Below are 24833 nucleotides of genomic sequence, written 5' to 3'. Positions count from 1 at the left end.
ATATGCTCGCTGCCACAGAGTGCATTAGCACATGAACCAGTGTTTTGTTTTGTTTTTTTAGTTCAAACTACGCCCTATTGCATGTAATTTTGAAAAATAAAGAGGGAAGATTGGTCCTGCCCTATCTTTCTCGCATGTAGAAAAGCTAGAGCAAGTGCTATATTTTCTAGAGCATAGTATGAATACATTAAGAATCCAGCTAGTGAATACAAAACCACTCAAATCGATGGTTTTGTGTCGTCCTGTTTTATGGCCGTGATTTTCACGCCTGCAAAATGGTACGAAATCGCGGTCATTTGAAGAAGCTATCATTCTGTACATCTGTGTATATAGTGTATATCTCTTAAATTTCAGATATATCAAACTACTAATGAGCACTTGTCAGTTAGTATGTAAGTGCTTCTCATGCTTCGCCCCTGGTGATGTCATTGCTCCACCCCTGGTGATGTCATTGAAGATCCTGCAACATATATAAAGTGCTGCGGAATAAGTTGGTGCTATAGAAATAAAGATTATTATTATTATATATAAAACACAGAGTCTGACTGAAAGAAGAATAACATAGTTAGGGCTCTTGAAAAGGGGGAGGACAAAAATAACTAAATGAAAATACAACTATGTCGTTATCTCAGACACAACTCAGTGGTCCTGACAGAAGACACCGACCTACTGCTACCACAGAGATCCGGTGGGCTGAAGGACCTGTGGTGACATCACTGCTGTGGGAGGAGCCATTGTGCATTTCATAACAATTACTAGTATTTATATATCACCATATATATATATATATATATATATATATATATATATATATATATATACACACACATATATTAATATATATATATATATACATATACTATCTATCTATCTATATATATATGTGTGTGTGTGTGTTTGAAGAAGCCCTCATTCTGTACTTCTGTGTATATACTGTATATCTCCTAAATTTTACATATAGATACATTTATATATCGCCATCATATATTTATAGTGGCAAGATGGGGTTACTCGCCATAAGTTTAGGATTGGTGGCATATGTGCAGAAAAGGCTCGGGAGACTTGGCGTTTCTTTAAGTTCTGGCGCCTGCCGGTATCTATTCCAAATACAGCACAATGCCATAACATCAACAAAAGTTCGTTATCCATACCCCACCAGAGTATGGGTCTAGAGGCATCCTCCATATCAAGCTCAGGGCCTTTACTATTCCACAATGGACTTCACCAGAGTATGAGTCTACGGGCATCCTCCCTGTCAGACTCGGGGCCTTTACTGGTCCACAACAGCCCTCGGCTTACAGCCCTTTCAGCTCTGCTGATTTGTCTGTTTTCCTTCTCCCTGGAAAGCAGTGCCGCAGGAAATGATCCTTTTATGTCACCTTCTGCCACACCCACAGGTGTTTTCCCTCACTTCAGGTTCCAGAATGCCTATCTGTAGCCCCCTACAGGCCATTCTGTGTACTGCACTGCCACAATATGTATACATAGGCATATATATATATATATTTATATATACATACATCTCTCTCTCTCTTTCACTCTCTCTCTTTCACTCTCTCTCTCTCTCTCTCTCTCTCTCTCTATATATATATATATATATATATATATATATATATATATATATATATATATATGTGCCTGTGTGTGTGTTTTATGTAACTGTTTACTGTTTATTTGCAACTACTATGATATCAATAGTGTATTTAAAGTTTGTTCAACACAAATATGGTAAAATGTACAGACTATGTTTAAATTACACTAAGGTATAGTACACATTGCCACTAGTCTTCTTAGAGCAAGCGCGATCCTTCAACCATGGTTCCCTAGAGATTACCTCGACAGAGATATTTGATCTTGCTGAGTTATAAAGGATTACTCTTCGGGGCATGCCACGTTTAATGCATTTTTCATAGCTACTGACCTGCTTTCTGGAATGAAGTTTTACATTTAAGGCATTGATTTAGGTAAATAAATAATAGAAAATCATTTCTTTTAACCCCTTAAGGACATAGTGTATTTTGGCAATAAGGATGCAACAATTTTTTTGGAGAGTTTCATCTCCACATTTTAAAATCCATAACTTTTTTATTTTTCCATCGACATGGCCGTATGAGGGCTTGTTTTTTGCATGGTGAACTGCAGTTTTTATTGGTACCATTTTTGGGTACATAAAATGTATTGTAAAACTTTTATTAATTTTTTTTCAGAGCAGAGAGAGAAAACACATCAATTCGTTATTCAAGCAGCTTAAATAAAATAATACATTTTTTCTGTGGATCGGTACAATTATGATGATACCAAAATTATTATGATTTTTCTAGATTTTTCCACTTTTGCACAATAAATTTTTTTTTTGAGAAATGTTTTTTTCTACATTGCTGCATTCAAAGGCCCATAACTTTTTGTTATTTTTTCATGGACGGAGCTCCGTGAGGGTTAGTTTTTTGTGTGACGAGCTGTACTTTTTACTGGTACCATTTTGGGGTACATACGGCCTTTTTGATCACTTATATTGCATTTTTTGGGAGGCAAATCGATCAAAATAAGCATTTTGCCTCCGTTTTTTTTTTTTTACAGTTTTTGTTATGCAGGATAAATAGTATGTTCAATTTATTGCACAGGTCATTATGGATATGATGATACAAAAAATGTGGTATTTTAAAAATTTTTTTTATACAAATAGGAGAAAGTGCACAAAAAAAGGATTTTTTCCCTTTTTTTACACTCTCAATAAGGTATGCACTGATAGAGTTCCTCGATAGCCAAATAAATGGTGCAGATATGACTACAGTTTCACTTTTGGAACAGCTGCTGAATTCAACCCTTGTATTTTAAGGGCGAAATTCCAAACCAGCATTCCGCAGAATTAATAGACATGCTGCAGAATCAGAATCCGCAGAGTTTTATAAAATTGCTGCGGATTCATTGCTCAGATTCCCTGCACAATGTGATGGGTATATTTTCAAAATCCCCTACACATGGTGTTTACTGTAAAAACTACGGAATTTCTAATGCGATTCTGCTAGCAGACATTCCGCAGCAGATATGACCTATATGAAGGCAGCCTGATTATGCAGTATAAGGGTGCCTACCCACTACCATTACGTTTTCACTGGGAAATTTGCAGCGTTTTTTTTTCTCCAGGTGTCTATGAGACTTGTTAATGTTAAAATCGCAACGCGGCAAAATCCTAATTTACCGCGTAATCGTGATTTTGCCACGCCACGATTTTAACATTAACAAGTCCCATAGACACCTGGAGAAAAAAACCGCTGTGAATTTCTCAGTAAAAAAGAACTGTAGTGGGTAGGCACCCTAAGGCTTGTAGGCTACAGATGTATGCTTGTACAAAATTTTAACTTGACGCTTAACATGTTAATTACACAGTATCAGTAGCAATTTATTTAAACAAATTAATCAGTATAGACTCTACATATACTTATGTTATACAATACCCCACTGTATGTATTATATACTAAATTCTCCTAAAACAATTACAATTTTTTAAAGATTCATTTTAAACTCTAATTATCTGCACCTCACAACACACTGCAGCTTTTCATTAGGCCAAATGCAGATGGCCGGTCAGATTCCGACTGCGAGATCCTTGCAGCGGGATGTGACCCTGTGCCCCTGCAGAGATCCCTGGCTTATCTGTCCGGCGTCTTTGCTCTACTCTGTGGATGTGCCGTACATGCACAGTGCAGAGCAGTCGGGCCGGCGATGACGTGGATAGTGTGAGCCTCTGCGAGGCTCACACTAGAATAGGACATGCTGCGATTTCCACCCCGCGCAGTTGATTTCCGCTTATGGGCATGGAAATGCATTTTTCAATGTATGTCCTATGGGCTGTATTTGCTGCGGGATCCGGAGCTCCAGATTCCGCAGTGCAAATACACCTGTGTGCATTGGACCTTAGGGTGCATTCAGACGAGCGTATATCGGCTGGGTTTTCACGCCCAGCCGATATATGGCATCTCTCTCTGCAGGGAAGGGAAGCTGGAAGAGCCGGGAGCAGTGCTCTGAGCTCCTGCCCCCTCTCTGCCTCCTCTCCACCCCTCTGCACTATTTGCAATGAGAGGAGGCGGAACAGGGGCTGGGCTAAGTTCTGGGAATTAGCTCCACCCCTGTCCCGCCTCTCCTCATTTAAAATAGTGCAGGGGGTGGAGAGCAGGCAGAGAGGGGGAGGGAGCTCAGAGCACTGCTCCCGGCTCTTCCAGCCTCCTCCCCCTGCAGAGAGAGACGCCGTATATTGGCTGGGCGTGAAAACCCAGCCGATATACAGTAGTCTCAATGCACCCTTAGTATTAAAAATGAAAGAATGGTCATATTTATTTAATTTAAAAATGAAAAACCCAACATATATTATATGTTTATATATCTATACTGGGTTCTTGCTTCTATTTATATATATTAGAAGCAAGAAACCAGTATAGATAAGTACATGATGCCTCAAACTGACCATGATCTTAATCTCAATAACACAACAATAAAAGAATGGCAGCAACAACTGCAAATTTATATCCGTGACATCAACCATCGTGTCTCAAATCTCCTAAAAATTTGACACAGCTGCTAAGGCACTTGTAAATAATTAACAAGTCATTCCAAGCTGAAGAAAGGTGCCCATCTCAAGAAATCAAAACCTATTTGCAAAGCTTAACAGATACTACAGATAGTCAAAAAGGGCTATTTTCGGAAATGCAGATGATAACGCCATGAAACCTCTTGAAGCTGGAATTATCTTGCCTGAAGCTTTAGGTCCCTCTAGAGAGGTGCAGAAACCAAGTCGTTTCATATTACTCTTCTCTTTATAGTTTAATATGGATATTGGAATTTGCATTCCTATGAAAGATAGCAGCTCCAGTAGTATAAGTTTGCCAGAAGCATAAAATAAAATATAAATACTTGAATCAATTTCCAGCCATGACGGCTCAAAAAGCAATTTAGCAACTATTGTGGTATTCATGTGGATTTGATAAATGGTGTATTGCAGTGTACTTCATTCTGATCTATGGTGTTACAGCGACTTATCTCACATCCTATTGCATTCTAGGAAATGTAGCCTTTAATTTTCATATCACAGGTCACTATATTCCCTTATTAATATGCCATCAGTCTTACATTGTATAACATCTTATTGGTCGAGTGTTACCAAATCTCAACCAAAATTTATAACCTATTTGTAACATATAAGATGCTATTATATAATTATTGAGAAAAAGACTAAATTGTTGAAACTGTTACTAGCAACCATTTCAGCAGTTAGGTTTGTGGTTGATCTTTTTGGTAAGCCACTAACAGTGTGCATATTCACTAGCTGTGGAAAAACACTTCTTAGGTTTCTTTTGCACATAGTTTTTTCTTGCAGTTTTTCTTTCTTATGGCTTGTAAAAATCACCATGAATTTCATGTGTATTTTTAACAAGAATTTATTTGGGGGTTTGATTTTATATACACATATACACTCATTGTCAAAAAATCCCTCCCCTAGAAGGAGTTGTCAGAATCAAATGAAACGCTATCTATGTGATTGTAATGTTGATATAAGTGATTACAATATCAGAATAAAAGAACAATTTATAGTGGAAAATTGAATCTTTGAAGGGAGGTTCTAGAAATCTGTTGGTCCGCCTCTAGCTCGGACAAAAGATCTGATACGGGCAGGCATGGAGGCTCTAGTTCCCTGTTGTACTGGCTTTAGCTTGGATACAAGATGCGATACAGGTGGGCATGGAGGCTATAGTACCCTGTTGTGCTGCCTCTAGCTTGGATACAAGATGTGATACAGGTGGGCATGGAGGCTGTAGTAACCTGTTGTACTGCTTCTAGCTTGAATGCAAGATGTGATATGGTTGGGTATGGAGGTTCTAGTACCCTGTTGTACTGGCTTTAACTTGGATACAAGATGTGATATGGTTGGGCATGGAGGCTCTAGTACCCTGTTGTGCCGCCTCTATCTTGGATACAAGATGTGATACAGGTGGGCTTGGAGGCTATAGTACCCTGTTGCAGTGCCTCTAGGTTGAATGCAAGATGTGATAAGGGTAGGCATGGAGACATTCAGACTCAATATGGTTTTCTGCGGCATATCGGTCCACAAATGCTGTAATTGAGGCTCTAGATCATGCAAGCTCGTACGTGGCGAAGCTGGCATCTCAGATGATACCATACATGTTATATTGGTGATAAATCTAGTGACTGATGAAGTGTGGCAATGTAGTGGAGACACTCTTGTTGTGTGCAGTCAAGCGTTATTATCCTGGAAAATGCCTCTTGGAAGCCCTGCCATGAGAGCAACACATGTGGCTGCAGGATGTCCTGAGCATATGGCTGAGTTGTCATTGTCCTTCCTACAACTACTAGAGGTGAGCAACTGTCATATGCGATAGTCCCTTAGATCATCACACCAGCAGTGGGGGCAGTGTGTCACTCAACAGTAAAGGTAGGATTAAGGAGCTTACCTCCTAGGTCTCCAGACATGAACATGGCCATTGTCAGTGCCCAAGCTAAAGCTGGATTCATCAATGAAAGCAACCTGGTTCTACTCCATAGCAGTCCAATTTTGTCATTTAAGACACCACTGCAAACGGAGGCGATGGTGTCAATGGCAGCACTTGTAATTGCCGTCGTGAGACCAAATGTCCTTCAGCCACCTGGAAATGGTTTTCGACAGACACAGGCACATGTAACAATGATGCCATCTGTCTCTGGACAATGAAACAGTAGGAGCTGCTTGTGCTCATTGGACAATCAGACAGTTCTCCCTACTGGTGGTCTGTGAAGGGTATACTGAGACTGTTCACCTTTTGTTGACACAACCAATCCCGCTTTTCGCATTCCAATAATATGCCCCCTCTCAAACTCTGTTAACTTTGCAAAATATCTTTGATTGTGTTGTAGAGACATATCTAGTGGTCAACAAGCTCTACACAATTGTACAAAGAGGCACACTTCACATAATGAGTCTTTTTAGGCTAAGGGAGGAACCATTTTTAGGGCCTTAATCTAATCATGCCACAACTGTAATCATTTGCATATTTGCCTGAGATATAACTGCATGCTGAGTTCTAGGTGCTTGTTTTTCAGTATTTTTTTTTGTACTCTTTTTAGGCATTTTTTGATTTATAGAAACGTATATGGGTAAATGCCTGGGAAAAAGGCACACATAGAGCATACTGTATTTTGAAAGAAATGCCATGGACGCCCCAAAAATGCAAACAAACTGAGAAAACGGTCACAAAAAATCATGTTTCTAGTGTGTTTCATGATTTCCTATTGATTAACAGCTAAAATCTAGCCACTGTATTTTTGCCTCAAAAAATGCTCTTGAAAAATTCAATTTTTCCTAAAATGCGTGAAAGATTGTTAGATGGACAAAAGAAAGTTTCAAGGAAAAATTTCCAAATGCAATTTTTAAAATTTTCAATATGCAGTTGATTTACTTTTTTATATAAACACACAATTTATTCACATAAGGCCTTAGTCAGACGGGCGTTTTTTCGTGCGATTTGCGGATCGCATGACGGATGCACATCCGCAAATCGCGTGACCGGTGCCCGAAAATCTGCTCCTAGCCGCGTTTCATTAGAAACGGGCCGGAGCTGTCCAGCGCATTGCATTCAATGGAGCCGGCAATACAGCCCGCTCCATTGAAAGCAATGCGCTGCAGGCGAGTGTGGGATGAATTGTCGAGAAGGGCTTAAATATATAAGCCCTTCCCTGCAATTCATCCAGAAAAGTGTTAAAATAAAAAATATATATATATACTTACCTGCTCCCAGCAGCCGGAGTTACACGCGGCCGGCCTGCAGTGGGTGTGAAGGGGGTGTGAGTCAGACCTGCCCCCTGATTGGCTCAGCGCTGAGCCAATCAGGGGGCAGGTCTGACTCACACCCCCTTCACACCCACTGCAGGCCGGCCGCACGGAACTCCGGCTGCCGGGAGCAGGTAAGTATATATATATTTTTTATTTTAACACATTTCTGGATGAATTGCAGGGAAGGGCTTATATATTTAAGCCCTTCCTGACAATTCATCCCGCGCACGCCGGCAGCCCATTGCTTTCAATGGAGTCGGCTGTATTGCCGGCTCCATTGAATTCAATGGGCAAACATGGTTCTTCTCTGCCACAGCTGTTACAGCTGTGGCAGAGAAGAAGGATTTGTCATCTATATGTTCTCAATGGGGTCGGCGCTGCTGCCGCCGGCCCCATTGAGTGCATATAGAGAAGAGAACAGGAATCGCAGATCGCAGATAGGTGCGATCTGCGATTACTGTTCTATAATTTATCGGACGAGCGCATAAAAAGCGCTCATGTGTCCGATACAATTGCAAAGCAATGGTTTTATAAAATCGCCGGACGCATGCGCATGCGCAAATCGCGGCAAAAAACGCCCGTCTGACTAAGGCCTAAGTCAGATTATCATAGTACTAGTTAGGGAAAAATCTAACTCACTTTCACCATAAACATTTCTTCTGTCAGAGAGTTCCATAGTCTCACTGCTCTTAGATTAAAGATATACCATTTCTGTTGTTGCAGTAACCTTTATAGGGCCGTGCATAGGTGGTCCACCAAAAGGAACCCCTCCCTCCATCAAACAACTTAGATGCTACAGTGCTCTGATGCTCAAGATTGTGAATAACAGCTTGAGTCTCAGGACTGTACAGAGCAGAGTGCTGAAATCTGCTTCTGAAGCGCTGCCATAATAAGGGAGCACCAGACGTCCCCTGAAGATTTAGAATTAAAATATTATTTGGAAGTTGTTAAGATGATGATAATGTAAGGAAATACTACTAAGTCTGAGGTTCCACTAGGTTCAATAAAAGCTAGAAGACATACATACCACTTCTCCATTTTCTCCTTTCTTACCATCAGGACCAGATTCTCCCTGTCCCAAAAACAAAAACAAGTTTAAATAAAAATCCTTAGCGACATACAAATCCCATACTACTACATATGTCATAAATACATAATCTTATTCATTTTGTGCCACAATGTAAATTTTTTGAATACAACAGAAATGAAGAGGCCATACATACTGTCAAATGGGTAGGTTAACGCCTTAAAAACAAACCGCTTTTCGGTCTTTTTGTTCTTGTTTTTTCTTCCCCATGTTCTAAGAGTTAGAACTTATTTATTTTTTTCTGTCAACAGAGCTATATGAGGGCTTATTTTTTGCAGGATGAGTTGTATTTTTTTTTAACGGAAACATTTCTTAATGTTTTTCAGTAAAACAGAGAAAAATGCCAATGGGAACATGTGAAGTATTGAGCTCAATAGGAGCTGTATAAATATGTGAGTGAGGGCTGCAGGCAGATGGAACTTTGTCATTTAACTCTGTCGGTGTGAAAGGAAGATATATTGTGAAATGAATAAGCTTAGTGTTGTGGACTAATTTAGATCAAAAATAAAATACTGTTCAAAGTGGACAACCACCTTCAATTACATGTTACCATGTTTTGTGAAAATGTTTTGTGCTAGAACATACCAACATGAAATATATCAAGATATCGCTCCGTATTAGTAATGTTATTTTATTCTTACATACATTTAAGTCTGCAACTAATGGTAAGAAATTCTTGCTGGCCTAGTATAACTAAAAGAAAAACCCTGTACATTGATATTGTGTTTATAAATTTAGATGTTGGTTTTAACTCAGCATGATTGGTGAATTTCTCTTTATGACATAAGAAAAAAGAAATTGATAGAGATATAGTACCATGTTTCCCCGAAAATAAGACAGTGTCTTATATTAATTTTTGTTCAAAAAGGTTTAACTTTTTTACATGTATAGCTGCCTGGACACTATTTAAATTGACTTTTTAATTAACTGTTAGCAGGGCTTAATTTTGGAGTAGGGCTTATATTTCAAGCATCATCAAAAAGCCTGAAAAATCATTTTGCATCCTCAAAAATTCTGGAAAATCATGCTATGTCTTATTTTCAGGCTATGTCTTATTTTCAGGGAAACAGGGTACTTGAAGATTCCAAAGTACCTAAGAGCATAAAAGGGGTTGTTGAGAAAATTAAAAAAAAATGTTCCCCATGCCAAAAAATAATAGCAAGCTTATACTCATTCCTGGTTCCCCACATCTCCCGGGTCTGACTGTGAATGAGATGTCACAGGGTGTAGCAGCCGATCACAGACCTCAGCACTCGAGCACTGAGGCCTGTGATTGGCTGCAACAGCCTGTAAAAACAGACCTGGCACAGAGGACAGATCGGCATCGTGGGAGATGTGGGCACCTAAGAGAAGTGAGTATAGGCTTGATTGTTATTTACTGGCATGTTTTTTTACATATCTCAAACAACCCATTTAAAATCAACTTTATTGTTGTCCTAGAAGAACAGATTATCATCCCATCCTCAAATTAGGCTTATAAAGTATAACTACATTGTCATCATAAACATGTGGGGGAACAAAATTATCCACTTTAAATCCTCCTGTGAGTCACCAATTAGTTACCCGTAGTTACTGACAGTCTTCCAAAGGGATAAAGAATGTTGTTATGCTCAATTGTTCCCAGCACTTGTTGAAAGACATTTCAAATGTATCACCATTGCTTACATTAGAAGAATCTAAATCTTACTGTAGGTTTTTCTTGAATATTCTTTAATCAAATTTTAGTGAAAAAGTAATACTTTATGGTAATACTTAAATTAGTAAATAGCGTAACTTGATTATGCTGGTCAATACAAATGTGAGAATACCTAATATGCATAGATTTTAGCAGTTTTTTTTTTTTTTGCTTGATTGAACAGTTATGCTTATTGGATATATTCCAGTCAAGGATAGCTGGTTCATATTAAGTGAGGCTGTTGTGCTATCCTCTTCTGGTTATTTAGCAATAACTTTGGATAGAATTCAGATAATTGAAGAACATTGCAATACGTTTTACATTATCTTTCCAATAATGTCCAATTTTATGGTATTATTGCAAACAAATCTGGTGTTATGAGTCATCAAACATAAAAAATACAGTTTTCAAATGAATTCCACAATTTTGGCCACTAGTGTATCTCCTGGTATCTGATAGTGTGTTTCTGAGGTTATTCTAATAACATACTCCCAGCTTTAAGGGTTTACACCCAATTTTGACCCATATTCCTATTTTGGAACTGATTAATGCCATAAATAAAAGTATTACATTGCTAAAGAAAGTGTCTATCTGGTTCCTAACTGCAAATTAACTTCTACCTATATTTGAGTTTATAGTTTCACTGTGTTGTGTTTTTTAAATAAAAACTTGTTTTTCTAGAACAAGGTGTAAATCAAAAACTTCCATCAATCAAGGACTTATATGAAAAAATATATTTTTTTGCCCAACAATTCTTAGATCTGATTTTTACACAATTTTATTATTTTGTTTTAAGAGAAAATGAAAATAGATTGCAGATAGTGGAAAAACGAAATCTGTTTTAAATGTGCCCTTCCTTTTAGATGTGTTCCCATGATTAAAACAATGTTTTTTGATCCTATGATAACCCACATTTTTGGGTACTGTATACAATAATAAAACAAATGGATGCAGTGGACACATTTCTAATGGTTATAGACTGTAGAAATATAATGTCATGTTTTTCCAAGTGGCAATAAATAAAATGTGCTTCATTTTAAATAAATGCAGTAGCTTACAGTAGCATATCCCAAACCACAGACAAGGATGCAGCATAATATGAATACACTGTAAGTTCTCTACAAAAAGGGTTATATTTCTTGCTCAACCATGTAATGATACAGTAGAATTTGTTACATGTGCGATTCTAGTTTAATGCCTTAGGGTGCACAGATTTTGAACTAGCTCATAGTTCAAGGCTTTCAAGCAGCTGTTAGCATTGTTACATAATTCTAAGTTTTTTGGTTGATGTGGCTTCCTGGTACATTCAGCTGCTAAGATGTCAACATAACTTGTGACAGCAGAGCTCTGAGGATAGATTCAGACTGATGCAGTGTTTGCTGTTCCAGAATACAGTATCCATGTTCTAATCCTTTGTACAATTTGTATATTCTGCATAAACAACACGTCATATGGGAAATGTTACAAAAAAGCATAGCTTAAATAATGAAATGATGCTAAAGTTACAATTTTAAAAATACAAAATAAAGCTATAAATTAAAATATAGGGAGATAGATAGTAAATTCATTTTTGGTATTGGTGTAGCTTGTCTCCACCGGAAGGGATGGATGGAGACCAGCATCAGTGAGAGGGAAAGCCCTGCTCACACCCCCACATGTGGATGGGCTAGCACCTGAGGGGGCTTCACACGAGTGAGGGCAGAGAGCAGCGGGCATCCAGGAGCTTCCGGGAAGCTAGAGAGGAACAGCAGCAGTGATATCAGTGACTGCAGCGTTGGTGGTGATTCCAGCAGGGAAACACATGTAAGCGCTTCTCAGGAGGATCGCCGGCGTCCCCAGTGACAGGCGTGGACGGGGCTGCAGCGGCAAAGCATGGGCGGGGGAGCCCCAGGGAGATAGCTGAGTGACCGAGGACCGCCGGAGCATAGATAAAGGAGGCCAGGGGAGACAGGTGATGGAGCGAGGAGCCAAGGAGCATGAAGGGGGAGCCCCGGGGAGACAGCTGACGGACAGCTGGCATTCCCTCTATCAAATCCCTAGCTTCCAGTGTCGACAAGATACACCAGTACCTTCATCTTTCATTAGAGCTCAGTATATGCTCATTAGTTTGCCTTAATGACCATTTAAGATGAGCAAAGTGATTTGGTAAAGGGATTATCGTTCTTTAAGGCTGGGTTCACACGGGACAGAATTGCCGCAGAATTTCCATGCGAAATGCCCGCACGGCAATTTTGCCCGTGGCTCCTAATCTCGGGATTAGCCAGCAAAGTGGACGAGATTTTGCAAAATCTGTGGGAAAGCAGGAGTTTAAAAAAAAAAAAGACTGCACGGCGCATGCCGCCGGCGTCCCAAGCGCATCCGCTGTGCAGAGAAAAGAAGATCCAGCCATGATGGAGGTGAGCCCCACAGCGTCCGGACAGGTGAGTATAATGTAATTTTTGGCCTCATGTCTGCGGACCGGGTAGAATCCGCTGCAGGATTCTGCATGGGGAAACCATGCGAGCCCATGGACATGAGGCCTTAAGGCTTTAGTACTGGTTCACTGAGCAAAGAACAAGTCAATAGTGTTTCTTTGTATACTTATGCCATTGTCCCTCATTCCCTCCTCTCTCCACTCAGACTTGCAGCTGCACATGAGGTGCTGGACGTGGAGGTCAAGCGCTACAGGCTCTTCTCTTACCTCCTCCACAAACTGCTGCTGAACTACATGCTGAAGGACCTGTGTCGGACATGTGACTGTGATATCATCACAGACCCGTCATCCATTTTATCCTCATAATTGCACTGAGAATATATCGGCCTATATTTTCAATTCAGTTCCTACATTAATGTGACAACCAGCCCACCAGGAATCTGCCCAACCGTCAGACTACCACGTCGGGCCTGGTTCTGTAAACGCATTGTTTCACAGTTGTATCTTCTTTATGTGCTACAAGTTATATATAACATCATGTAACTAAGAAGAATTTCTAAGTTATGATATTGTAGAACACAATGGTACTGTTGTATTTTGACACCACCAGAATCTAGGGGCTGACCTGGCATTACTGGTGTTTACGCCTCCTGTCCAGCCCCTAGCTTCTGATTGGCTGTTTGGCACTCATTTGCGGACTTCTGACTGTCAGCGGCAGCCTCCCTGCAATGCTCTGGCATGCTCTCCGCAGTCAGTGTCGGTCGCGCTCTGCATGCGGCCTCGGCACTGTCCCTTTCAGCCCCTGCATCCCCGGGTGTCCACAGTGTCAGTGTGAGCGTGGTTCTGTGTGGCCTCCCATCCGGCGCTCTGAGCATTTACCGACAGGCTGCATGTAGGCGACCATGCTGTTTGTGTGTCCCCACTGCCCCACAAGCAGACCCCAGTCTCGGTTTCCCCTTTCGTCCAGCCGCAGTATACAGACGCTGCTAGGACCTTCGAAAATTCAGCCAATAGGGAGCTAGGGGTGTGACAGGGGCGTTATTCTATGCAAGCCCCATCAAACCCCTAGCTTCTGGTGGCGTCAAGGTACAACAGTACCAAAGACAACCTCGTTTCATGCTTTATTAGCCCCATTACAGGTTCATTGTTATCTAAGAACATGATATATCTGATGTCAATGACTTAGTAAACAGAAGCTCATTCTTTCCATGAAAGTTCTCAGTCGGTATTTGCCTGATTGCATCTTTTGGAATCTTAAAGGGATATTCCCATCTTGGCTTTTCATAGCCAAGATGGGAAACTGCTGTTACAGTTACTGGACACCTAGCTAATAAGTATGCAAACAGTTGAGTACAGCACTGTTTCTGTAGCTCCCATTGAAGTGAATGGAATTGCGGAAACAGTGTCACACATCGCCCTACACTCTTTGCGTAACTCGGAGAGTTATGAAAACAACATAGCACGCTGTGCTAAATTGTTTCTGCAGCTTTCATTCACTTCAATAAGAACGATGCAAACAGCGGTTTGTTGAAGCAGTCGGCTATTTCCAACAGATGGTCAAAAACAGAGGGACGGATTTTACCCTTTTCAGCCATGAAAAGCCAAGATGAGAACATCCATTTAAATATCTTTTAGCACTTACAGGGAACCTGTCAACATGGTCCTTGGCTTGAACCAAGGACAACATGGATTCAGGTAAGTATTATAAAAATACTTCAAAGTTTCACTCGGAATTGAGCTCTCATGTCGAAAGGTGGGCTGCACTGCCTTCTCCTTGCATTGACTGTGTAGACTGCAGCTCTCTCCCTGCTTGTGTATAGGAGAGAACTGTCAGTCTTTAAGCTATGGGGTCGGAAAAAGCCAGCTTTGCCCATCTTCTTGACTCCAGAGCCCATTCTGAGTGCTTTCCCTATATTGATCTTATGCTGATAGTGGATAAAGCATTAGGGCTCATATTCTTCTGAATATTTATCATTTTGCATTATAGTTTTTTTATTTTCCTAAACCATTTACATTTTAAGATCATTTTTGGAAATATTCAACAATTCTAGGAATTTTGTGTAGTAATTTTTAAAGTAGCAAATCTATCTTTCACATATTTTAAGATTTATAACACAAAGAAACACTACTGCCTATATAACAAAAATGACATATATATCCAAACTACAGTGACTTTCTATTTAATCTTTAACCTCTTCATTGTGGAGAAAGGAACTCAAAGGGATTTAAACAGTAGAAAACATAGTTCTTTAGATAGCAGATGAGATTTCAAAGAAGCACTACATTATAGCTCTAAAGAGGCTTGTGTCAAAGATGAATGTTAAATCAATAATCTTGAGTATTCAGATGCTTCTTCCATATAACATTTTACCAACTCAATACATAATTTAGATATGAGATTTTGTAATGTGTAGTTACATAGGTACCAACAGTCACATGATATTATTTAAGGCAGTCTATGTCAATAATGTCATGTTTAATGCAGGTGGGCTTCGGCCCACACTGCATGCCCCAGTCAGACTGGGGTTCTTTAGAAGTGGAAACAGATGCATTTACAACTCCCTGTGGACCCACAGCATGGGTGGCTCCCTGGAACCCACCGGCGGTACATAAAAATATCCCATTGCATTGCCCATCACAGCTGAGGTAGTAATGTCATGTTTAATGCAGGTGGCCTTCGGCCCACACTGCATGCCCCAGTCAGACTGGGGTTCTTTAGAAGTGGAAACAGATGCATTTACAACTCCCTGTGGACCCACAGCATGGGTGGCTCCCTGGAACCCACCGGCGGTACATAAATATATCCCATTGCATTGCCCATCACAGCTGATGTTATGTCAGCTGTAATGCAGGTGGGCCAAAAATTTATTGGATTACACTGTAGGCGAGGGCCCACAAAAATTGGTGTACCAACAGTACTAATGTACCTGAGAAAAATTGCCCATGCCCAACCGAGAGGGCAGGTGAAACCCATTAATGGCTTTGGTTAATGTGGCTTAATTGGTAACTAGGCCTGGAGGCAGCCCAGTTAAAATAAAAATTGGTTGAGGTGAAAGTTTCAACGCTTTAATGAGCATTGAAACGTATAAAAATTCTTTAGAAAAATTATATGACTGAGCCTTGTGGGCCTAAGAAAAATTGCACGTTCGGCGTGATTACGTGAGGTTTCAGGAGGAGGAGCAGGAAGAGGAGGATGAATATTATACACAGATTGATGAAGCAAAAAGGTCCCCGTTTTGGAGAGTGATAGAGAACGATGCTTCCATCCGCGGGTGCAGCCTACGTATTGCTTAGGTATCGCTGCTGTCCGCTGGTGGAGAAAAGAAGTCTGGGGAAATCCAGGCTTTGTTCATCTTGATGAGTGTAAGCCTGTCGGCACTGTCGGTTGACAGGTGGGTACGCTTATCCGTGATGATTCCCCCAGCCACACTAAACACACTCTCTGACAAGACGCTAGCCGCAGGGCAAGCAAGCACCTCCAGGGCATACAGCGCGAGTTCAGGCCATGTGTCCAGCTTCAAGACCCAGTAGTTGTAGGGGGCAGAGGCGTCACCGAGGACGGTGCTGCAATCGGCTACGTACTCCCTCACCATCCTTTTACAGTGCTCCCGCCAACTCAGCCTTGACTGGGGAGCGGTGACACAGTCTTGCTGGGGAGCCATAAAGCTGGCAAAGGCCTTAGAGAGTGTACCCCTGCCTGATCTCTGCGCCTCCCCTGCTACCTGGGCCGCGGAAATGCGCCTTCGGCCACTAGCGCTGTCGGATGGGAAGTTTACCATCAGTTTGTCCACCAGCGCCCTGTGGTATAGCATCATTCTCGAACCCCTTTCCTCTTCGGGAATGAGAGTGCAAAGGCTCTCCTTATACCGTGGATCGAGCAGTGTGTACACCCAGTAATCCGTAGTGGCCAGAATGCGTGTAACGCGAGGGTCACGAGAAAGGCATCCTAACATGAAGTCAGCCATGTGTGCCAGGGTACCTGTACGCAACACATGGCTGTCCTCACTCGGAAGATCACTTTCAGGATCCTCCTCCTCCTCCTCCTCCTCCTCCTCCTCCTCTGGCCATACACGCTAAAGGATGACAGGCAAGCTGCATCTGTACCCTCAGCAGTGGGCCAAGCTATCTCTTCCCCCTCCTCCTCATGCTCCTCCCCCTCCTCCTCCTCCAAAACGTGCTGAGATATAGACATGAGGGTGCTCTGACTATCCAGCGACATACTGTCTTCCCCCACCTCCGTTTCTGAGCGCAAAGCGTCTGCCTTTATGCTTTGCAGGGAACTTCTCAAGAGGCATAGCAGAGGAATGGTGACGCTAATGATTGCAGCATCCCCGCTCACCATCTGGGTAGACTCCTCAAAGTTTCCAAGGACCTGGCAGATGGCTGCCAACCAGGCCCACTCTTCTGTAAATAATTGAGGAGGCTGACTCCCACTGCGCCGCGCAAGTTGGAGTTGGTGTTCCACTATAGCTCTACGCTGCTCATAGAGTCTGGCCAACATGTGGAGCGTAGAGTTCCACTGTGTGGGCACGTCACACAGCAGTCGGTGCACTGGCAGATTAAACCGATGTTGCAGGGTCCGCAGGGTGGCAGCGTGCGCGTGGGATTTGCGGAAATGTGCGCAGAGCTGGCGCACCTTTCCGAGCAGGTATGACAAGTGGGGGTAGCTTTTCAGAAAGCGCTGAACCACCAAATTAAAGACATGGGCCAGGCATGGCACGTGCGTGAGGCTGCCGAGCTGCAGAGCCGCCACCAGGTTACGGCCGTTGTCACACACGACCATGCCAGGTTGGAGGCTCAGCGGCGCAAGCCAGCGGTTGGTCTGCTCTCTCAGACCCTGCAGCAGTTCGTGGGCCATGTGGCTCTTCTCTCCTAAGCTGAGTAGTTTCAGCACGGCCTGCTGACGCTTGCCCACCGCTGTGCTGCCACGCCGCGTGACACCGACTGCTGGCGACGTGCTGCTGCTGACACATCTTGATTGCGAGACAGAGGTTGCGTAGGAGGAGGAGGAGGGTGGTTTAGTGGAGGAAGCATACACCCCCGCAGATACCACCACCGAGCTGGGGCACGCAATTCGGGGGGTGGGTAGGACGTGAGCGGTCCCAGGCTCTGACTCTGTCCTAGCCTCCACTAAATTCACCCAATGTGCCATCAGGGAGATATAGTGGCCCTGCCCGCCTGTGCTTGTCCACGTGTCTGTTGTTAAGTGGACCTTGGCAGTAACCGCGTTGGTGAGGGCGCGTACAATGTTGCGGGAGACGTGGTCGTGCTGGCCTGGGACGGCACATCGGGAAAAGTAGTGGCGACTGGGAACCGAGTAGCGCGGGGCCGCCGCCGCCATCATGCTTTTGAAAGCCTCCGTTTCCACAAGCCTATACGGCAGCATCTCTAGGCTGATCAATTTTGCAATGTGCACGTTTAACGCTTGAGCGTGCGGGTGCGTGGCGTCGTACTTGCCCTTGCGCTCAAACTGTGGCGCTAGCGACGGCTGGACGCTACGCTGAGAGACATTGCTGGATGGGGCCGAGGACAGCGGAGGTGAGGGTGTGGGTGCAGGCCAGGAGACGGTACTGTCTGTGTCCTCAGAGGGGGGTTGGATCTCAGTGGCAGGTTGGGGCACAGGGGGAGAGGCAGTGGTGCAAACCGGAGGCGGTGAACGGGCATCGTCCCACCTTGTGGGGTGCTTGGCCATCATATGCCTGCGCATGCTGGTGGTGGTGCCTCCCCAGCTGATCTTGGCGCGACAAAGGTTGCACACCACTGTTCCTCGGTCGTCAGGCGACTCTGTGAAAAACTGCCACACCGTAGAGCACCTTGACCTCTGCAGGGTGGCATGGCGCGAGGGGGCGCTTTGGGAACCAGTTGGTGGATTATTCGGTCTGGCCCTGCCTCTACCCCTGGCCACCGCACTGGCTCGGCCTGTGCCCACACCCTGACTTGGGCCTCCGCGTCCTCGCCCGCGTCCACGTCCTATAGGCCTACCCCTACCCCTCAGCATGGTGTAGTAGCAGTAGTGCAGAAACAGAACGCTGTAATTAAATGTGCCGCTTATTGGCCTGTGGTTGGAGGCTGACTTCGTTTACGGAACCCCAGGAAATAATTTGGCGCACGCCTGCTGTAACACTTACCTGGCTGTGTATTTATTTGGAGAACTACTACCCCCAGCAGACACGGACCCAGAACACTGAGCACAGTGACAGGCAGGCCAAATAGATTTTTTTTCAATATTTTTTTCAAAAGGACCACTGCGTATATTCAATCAATAATATATGTCTTCTGGCCCTGCCTACACAATTCTGTCCCTGCAGTGTGTCACGGAACTGCAGTGTTGCACTGTTATTAACTGCAACAGACCGGTGATTTTAGAGCCAGGAAATAATTTGGCGCAAGCCTGCTGTAACACTTAGCTGGCTGCGTATTTATTTGGAGAACTACTACCCCCCAGCAGACACGGACCCAGAACACTGAGCACAGTGACAGGCAGGCCAAATAGATTTTTTTTCAATATTTTTTTCAAAAGGACCACTGCGTATATTCAATCAATAATATATGTCTTCTGGCCCTGCCTACACAATTCTGTCCCTGCAGTGTGTCACGGAACTGCAGTGTTGCACTGTTATTAACTGCAACAGACCGGTGATTTTAGAGCCAGGAAATAATTTGGCGCAAGCCTGCTGTAACACTTAGCTGGCTGCGTATTTATTTGGAGAACTACTACCCCCAGCAGACACGGACCCAGAACACTGAGCACAGTGACAGGCAGGCCAAATAGATTTTTTTTCAATATTTTTTTCAAAAGGACCACTGCGTATATTCAATCTATAATATATGTCTTCTGGCCCTGCCTACACAATTCTGTCCCTGATGTGTGTGTCACGGAACTGCAGTGTTGCACTGTTATTAACTGCAACAGACCGGTGATTTCAGAGCCAGGAAATAATTTGGCGCAAGCCTGCTGTAACACTTAGCTGGCTGCATATTTATTTGGAGAAATACTACCCCCAGCAGACACGGACCCAGAACACTGAGCACAGTGACAGGCAGGCCAAATAGATTTTTTTTCAATATTTTTTTCAAAAGGACCACTGCGTATATTCAATCTATAATATATGTCTTCTGGCCCTGCCTACACAATTCTATCCCTGGAGTATTACTGCAGGGCGCAATGCTCTGCACGGCCGATATACCAAAAAAAAAAAAAAGTGTAACACTGCTAAAAGCAGCCTCCACAGTACTGCACACGGTTAGATGTGGCCCTAAGAAGGACCGTTGGGGTTCTTGAAGCCTACACTAACTCCTAACACTCTCCCTGCCTAACCACCACTTCTGTCCCTGGACTATTACTGCAGGGCGCAATGCTCTGCACGGCCGATATACGAAAAAAAAAAATGTGCAACACTGCTAAAAGCAGCCTCCACACTACTGCACACGGTTAGATGTGGCCCTGAGAAGGACCGTTGGGGTTCTTGAAGCCTACATTAACTCCTAACACTCTCCCTATAGCAGCTCCGGCACCAACAGCACTGTCCCTCAGCTATCTCACAACGCATCTGAGGCGAGCCGCGGGAGGGGCCGATTTTTATACTCGGGTGACACCTGATCTCCCCAGCCACTCACTGCAGGGGGGTGGTATAGGGCTTGAACGTCGCAGGGGGAAGTTGTAATGCCTTCCCTGTCTTTCAGAGATGAAAGTGAAAGTAACCCGAACATCGCGTGGTACTCGTTAAGAGTAACAAGCATCCCGAACACGCTAATACTCGAACGAGTATCAAGCTCGGACGAGTACGTTCGCTCATCTCTAGTCAATATTTATCATATGCTAATTCAAACAGGCTATGCACATTACAATACTTTCCAGGTACTTGAAATCATTAACAGTACACAGGAGGAAATACAGAGTATAAGGGCTTAAACAGACAGGAGCTAAGGAGTGTATTAGCCCATGAACCAGAGGGATATTTTTGACTATTCAAACTCCGCACAATTGCCTGCTACTTAAAAAAAACAGGACTGCTGAATAGGACTTGCCCTAGTCCATAGTTTTTCTAAATTTGAAAAAGATAGGGCAGGACCTATCTTTTTTCACGCGGAGTATAAAAGCATGAGAACCCCGCTAGTGAAAACAAAACCATTCAAATCAATAATATGTCAGGGCGCTGAGGTCCGGGTAGGTGGAAGTCCCTGAAACTACTCGCAACCCCTGTCCTTACCTACTTGCCCATGGCGACAACTGGGCGATAGTCCCTAGTCTCACTAGGGATGCGGGGCAGGAGTTAGATTAACAGACAAATACAGAAAAACAAAAACACAAAAGCAGGTCAGGTAGTTCGGTTTGGAAACAGGAAAGACTGCGGTACAAGGGGTCCGGCGAAGTCAAAGTTAGGTCCAAAGCAAGCAAGCCAAATTGGGAAATCAATTCAAGGGTATGCGGGTGTAGCTGGAGACCAAACATACACTGGCAATGTATGGAGGAAACTGAGCAATTTAAATGCTGTCAGAACTACCGCCCCAGCAGCTGATTGGGGCGGGGAACCTGACAGCAGCAGGTCCAAATCACAGGAAATCTAAAACAACAAGCTACCTCTCTATACAAGTCTCTGAAGAATGCTGGCTGATAACAGAGAGAACAGCAGTGACCAGAACCTGCTCTACGTGTATTATACTGCAATAGGACCTGTGATGATGTCAGCATTATGTCAACAGAGACACAGTGCGGAATGACACCCTCCACGTCCCCAGCAACACGGCTACCTTGGTGCCCGCTCTTTGAGCATGGCATTGCGCACGGAGCCGGCGTCCATGATTATGGCAGCCAGGGGAGGTCTCCAAGACCGGGGCTTCTCTGCACCACACCCCCACAGCACGGGTACTAGGATGGGTAGTGCGGGCACAGAGACCCCCAGAGCTGCCGGGCCTGACAGTTTCGTTTCGTACCGTTTTGCAGCTGTGATTTTCATGGCCGCAAAATGGGACAAAATCACAATTCTCTAATAAGCCCTTATACAATATAAATCACCTTAATAGGAAAGACACCAAAAGAGGACCGGCAGGTAGAATATATACATAAGTGGTAGATTAATCCATGGAGGAAAGTGTATTAATTGAAACTCGCCAATGGGCTCACACCTTGACAAACTTTTGAGGGCATCTGTAATGAAGGTATACTTCCTGTATGTATGGGAGCATATCATTGATGAGTTTCCCCTAGAGGAACTTATTGAAAGAGGAGATCCATCCAATCCTGGGCTATGGCCTTATAGGCTACAAGGAGAGACTATCTGCGAAAAAAAATATGCTTCAGGACTAAGGAAACAGTTAAGAGTGTAGTTAATTACTGAAAGACCAGAGCTAATCTTGATTTAATGTTACTTTGCAATAGTCCCTGGATTCTAGGGGAAGATCTAAGCTGGATAAACTAAAACCTTGATATCTGAGGCAAAAGAGGTGGGGGAGAGGGGACAGCCCTGGCAAAATGCCCTCTTCAGGAGAAATGATAAAAGTAATTGGCAATTTACACATAACTTGGTGTCAAGTGATACATACAGGAGTTTGACCAATTTTAGGAAATTGGTCCCAAAGCCAAAATACCACTTACAGGCTCAAAGAAACTTCCATTCCAGGGAACTGAAGGCCTTGGTCACATCCAGTGAGACCAATCCCTGATCCCAAGTATTGTCATACCTGACAAAATTATGTATAATTATTAGAGATGAGCGAGCGTACTCGTCCGAGCTTGATGCTCGTTCGAGTATTAGGGTGTTCGAGATGCTCGTTACTCGAGACGAGCACCACGCAGTGCTCGACTCCATTACATTTCCTTCCCTGAGAAATAGAAACACACGGAAGGCATTACAACTTCCTCCTGTGACATTCCAGCCCTATCCCACCCCCCGGCAGTGAGTGGCTGGGGAGATCAGGTGACACCCAAGTATTTAAATCTGCCCCGCCCGCGGCTCACTACAGACACAAGCTAAGAGAGATCAGGGAAAGTGCTGTTGCTGCTGTAGCTGCTATAGGGAGAGTGTTAGGTGTTATTCTAGTCTTCAAGAACCCCAACGGTCCTTCTTAGGGCCACATCTGACCGTGTGCAGTACTGTTGAGGCTGCTTTTAGCAGTTTTGCACAATTTTTTTTTTATTTGTATATTGGGCGTGCAGACCATAGCGTCCTCAGTCTGCAGTCATTTTACTGAGTATAGGGGCAGTACTGCTGAGGCAGGGACAGTGGAACAGGGAAAGAGATACACTGGCTATATAGGCAGTGGGCTTTTTCAAAAAAATTGGAAAAAAATACTATATTTGGGCTGCCTGTGACCGTCTTCAGTTTACTGCGTGTCTGCTGGGGGTAGTAGTCGCTGATTAATACCTAGCCTTGCGCATAATTTTTTCTGGCTGCACTGTGCTTTCAATAACCACAGTCATCCTCCAACAGGGAAATCCATATACAGGCTATATCACAGGCAGTGGGCTTCTTCAAAAAAATTGGAATAAAATACTATATTTGGGCTGCCTGTGACCGTCTTCAGTTTACTGCGTGTCTGCTGGGGGTAGTAGTCGCTGATTAATACCCAGCCTTGCGCATAATTTTTTCTGGCTGCACTGTGCTTTCAATAACCACAGTCCTCCTCCAACAGGGAAATCCATATACAGGCTATATCACAGGCAGTGGGCTTTTTCCCAAAAATTGTAAAAAAAATACTATATTTGGCCTGCCTGTGACCGTCTTCAGTTTACTGCGTGTGTGCTAGGGGTAGTAGTCGCTCATTAATACCCAGCCTTGCGCATAATTGTTTCCTGGCTCTGCTGTGTCCGTTACATGATCGCCGTCATCCCGCCAGAGGGAAAGAGTATACATATATACGCTGCATACGGTGTCTGTCTGGTTTTTCACCTCAGCATTTTAAAAAATTGAAGCAAAATACTTAAGGCCTACCACTGGCCTTTGGCCACTTGACTGGTTCTGCCCTGTGAATTCCAGTAGCTCAGTCATACGCACCTAGGTCTGACTACAGGCTTGCGCATAATTGTTTCCTGGCTCTGCTGTGTCCATTACATGATCGCCGTCATCCCGCCAGAGGGAAAGAGTATACATATATACGCTGCATACGGTGTCTGTCTGGTTTTTCACCTCACCATTTTAAAAAATTGCAGCAAAATACTTAAGGCCTACCACTGGCCTTTGGCCACTTGACTGGTTCTGCCCTGTGAATTCCAGTAGTTCCGTTATACGCACCTAGGTCTGACTACAGGCTTGCGCATAATTGTTTCCTGGCTCTGCTGTGTCCGTTACATGATCGCCGTCATCCCGCCAGAGGGAAAGAGTATACATATATATGCTGCATACGGTGTCTGTCTGGTTTTTCACCTCACCATTTTAAAAAATTGAAGCAAAATACTTAAGGCCTACCACTGGCCTTTGGCCACTTGACTGGTTCTGCCCTGTGAATTCCAGCAGCTCAGTCATACGCACCTAGGTCTGACTACAGGCTTGCGCATAATTGTTTCCTGACTCTGCTGTGTCCGTTACATGATCGCCGTCATCCCGCCAGAGGGAAAGAGTATACATATATATGCTGCATACGGTGTCTGTCTGGTTTTTCACCTCACCATTTTAAAAAATTGAAGGAAAATACTTAAGGCCTACCACTGGCCTTTGGCCACTTGACTGGTTCTGCCCTGTGAATTCCAGCAGCTCAGTCATACGCACCTAGGTCTGACTAAAGGCTTGCGCATAATTGTTTCCTGGCTCTGCTGTGCGTTCCGTAAGCGAAGTCAGCCTCCAACCACAGGCCAATAAGCGGCACATTTAATTACAGCGTTCTGTTTCTGCTCTACTCGTAA

General features: G+C 43.6%; 1 protein-coding gene across 7 annotated transcripts in view; it reads right to left on the bottom strand.

The window, feature by feature from the left end:
• The window catches only part of COL19A1 (collagen type XIX alpha 1 chain), an 859492-nt gene that overhangs the window by 569768 nt on the left and 264891 nt on the right, over window positions 1–24833 (bottom strand). For 6 of the 7 annotated variants that reach the window (XM_066604267.1, XM_066604321.1, XM_066604294.1 and 3 more), the window contains one exon: window positions 8847–8891. The exons of the other annotated variant lie outside the window; for it this stretch is intronic. In XM_066604267.1, the coding sequence (XP_066460364.1) occupies window positions 8847–8891 (45 nt within the window). The remainder of the gene's footprint in view (window positions 1–8846; window positions 8892–24833) is intronic. 7 annotated transcript variants of the gene reach the window in all.

This window comes from Eleutherodactylus coqui, chromosome 1 (assembly GCF_035609145.1).
Source record: "Eleutherodactylus coqui strain aEleCoq1 chromosome 1, aEleCoq1.hap1, whole genome shotgun sequence".
Classification (NCBI taxonomy): Eukaryota; Metazoa; Chordata; class Amphibia; order Anura; family Eleutherodactylidae; genus Eleutherodactylus; species Eleutherodactylus coqui.
Note: the sequence above shows the minus strand (reverse complement) of the source record. Positions and strands in the feature narration are given on the sequence as shown.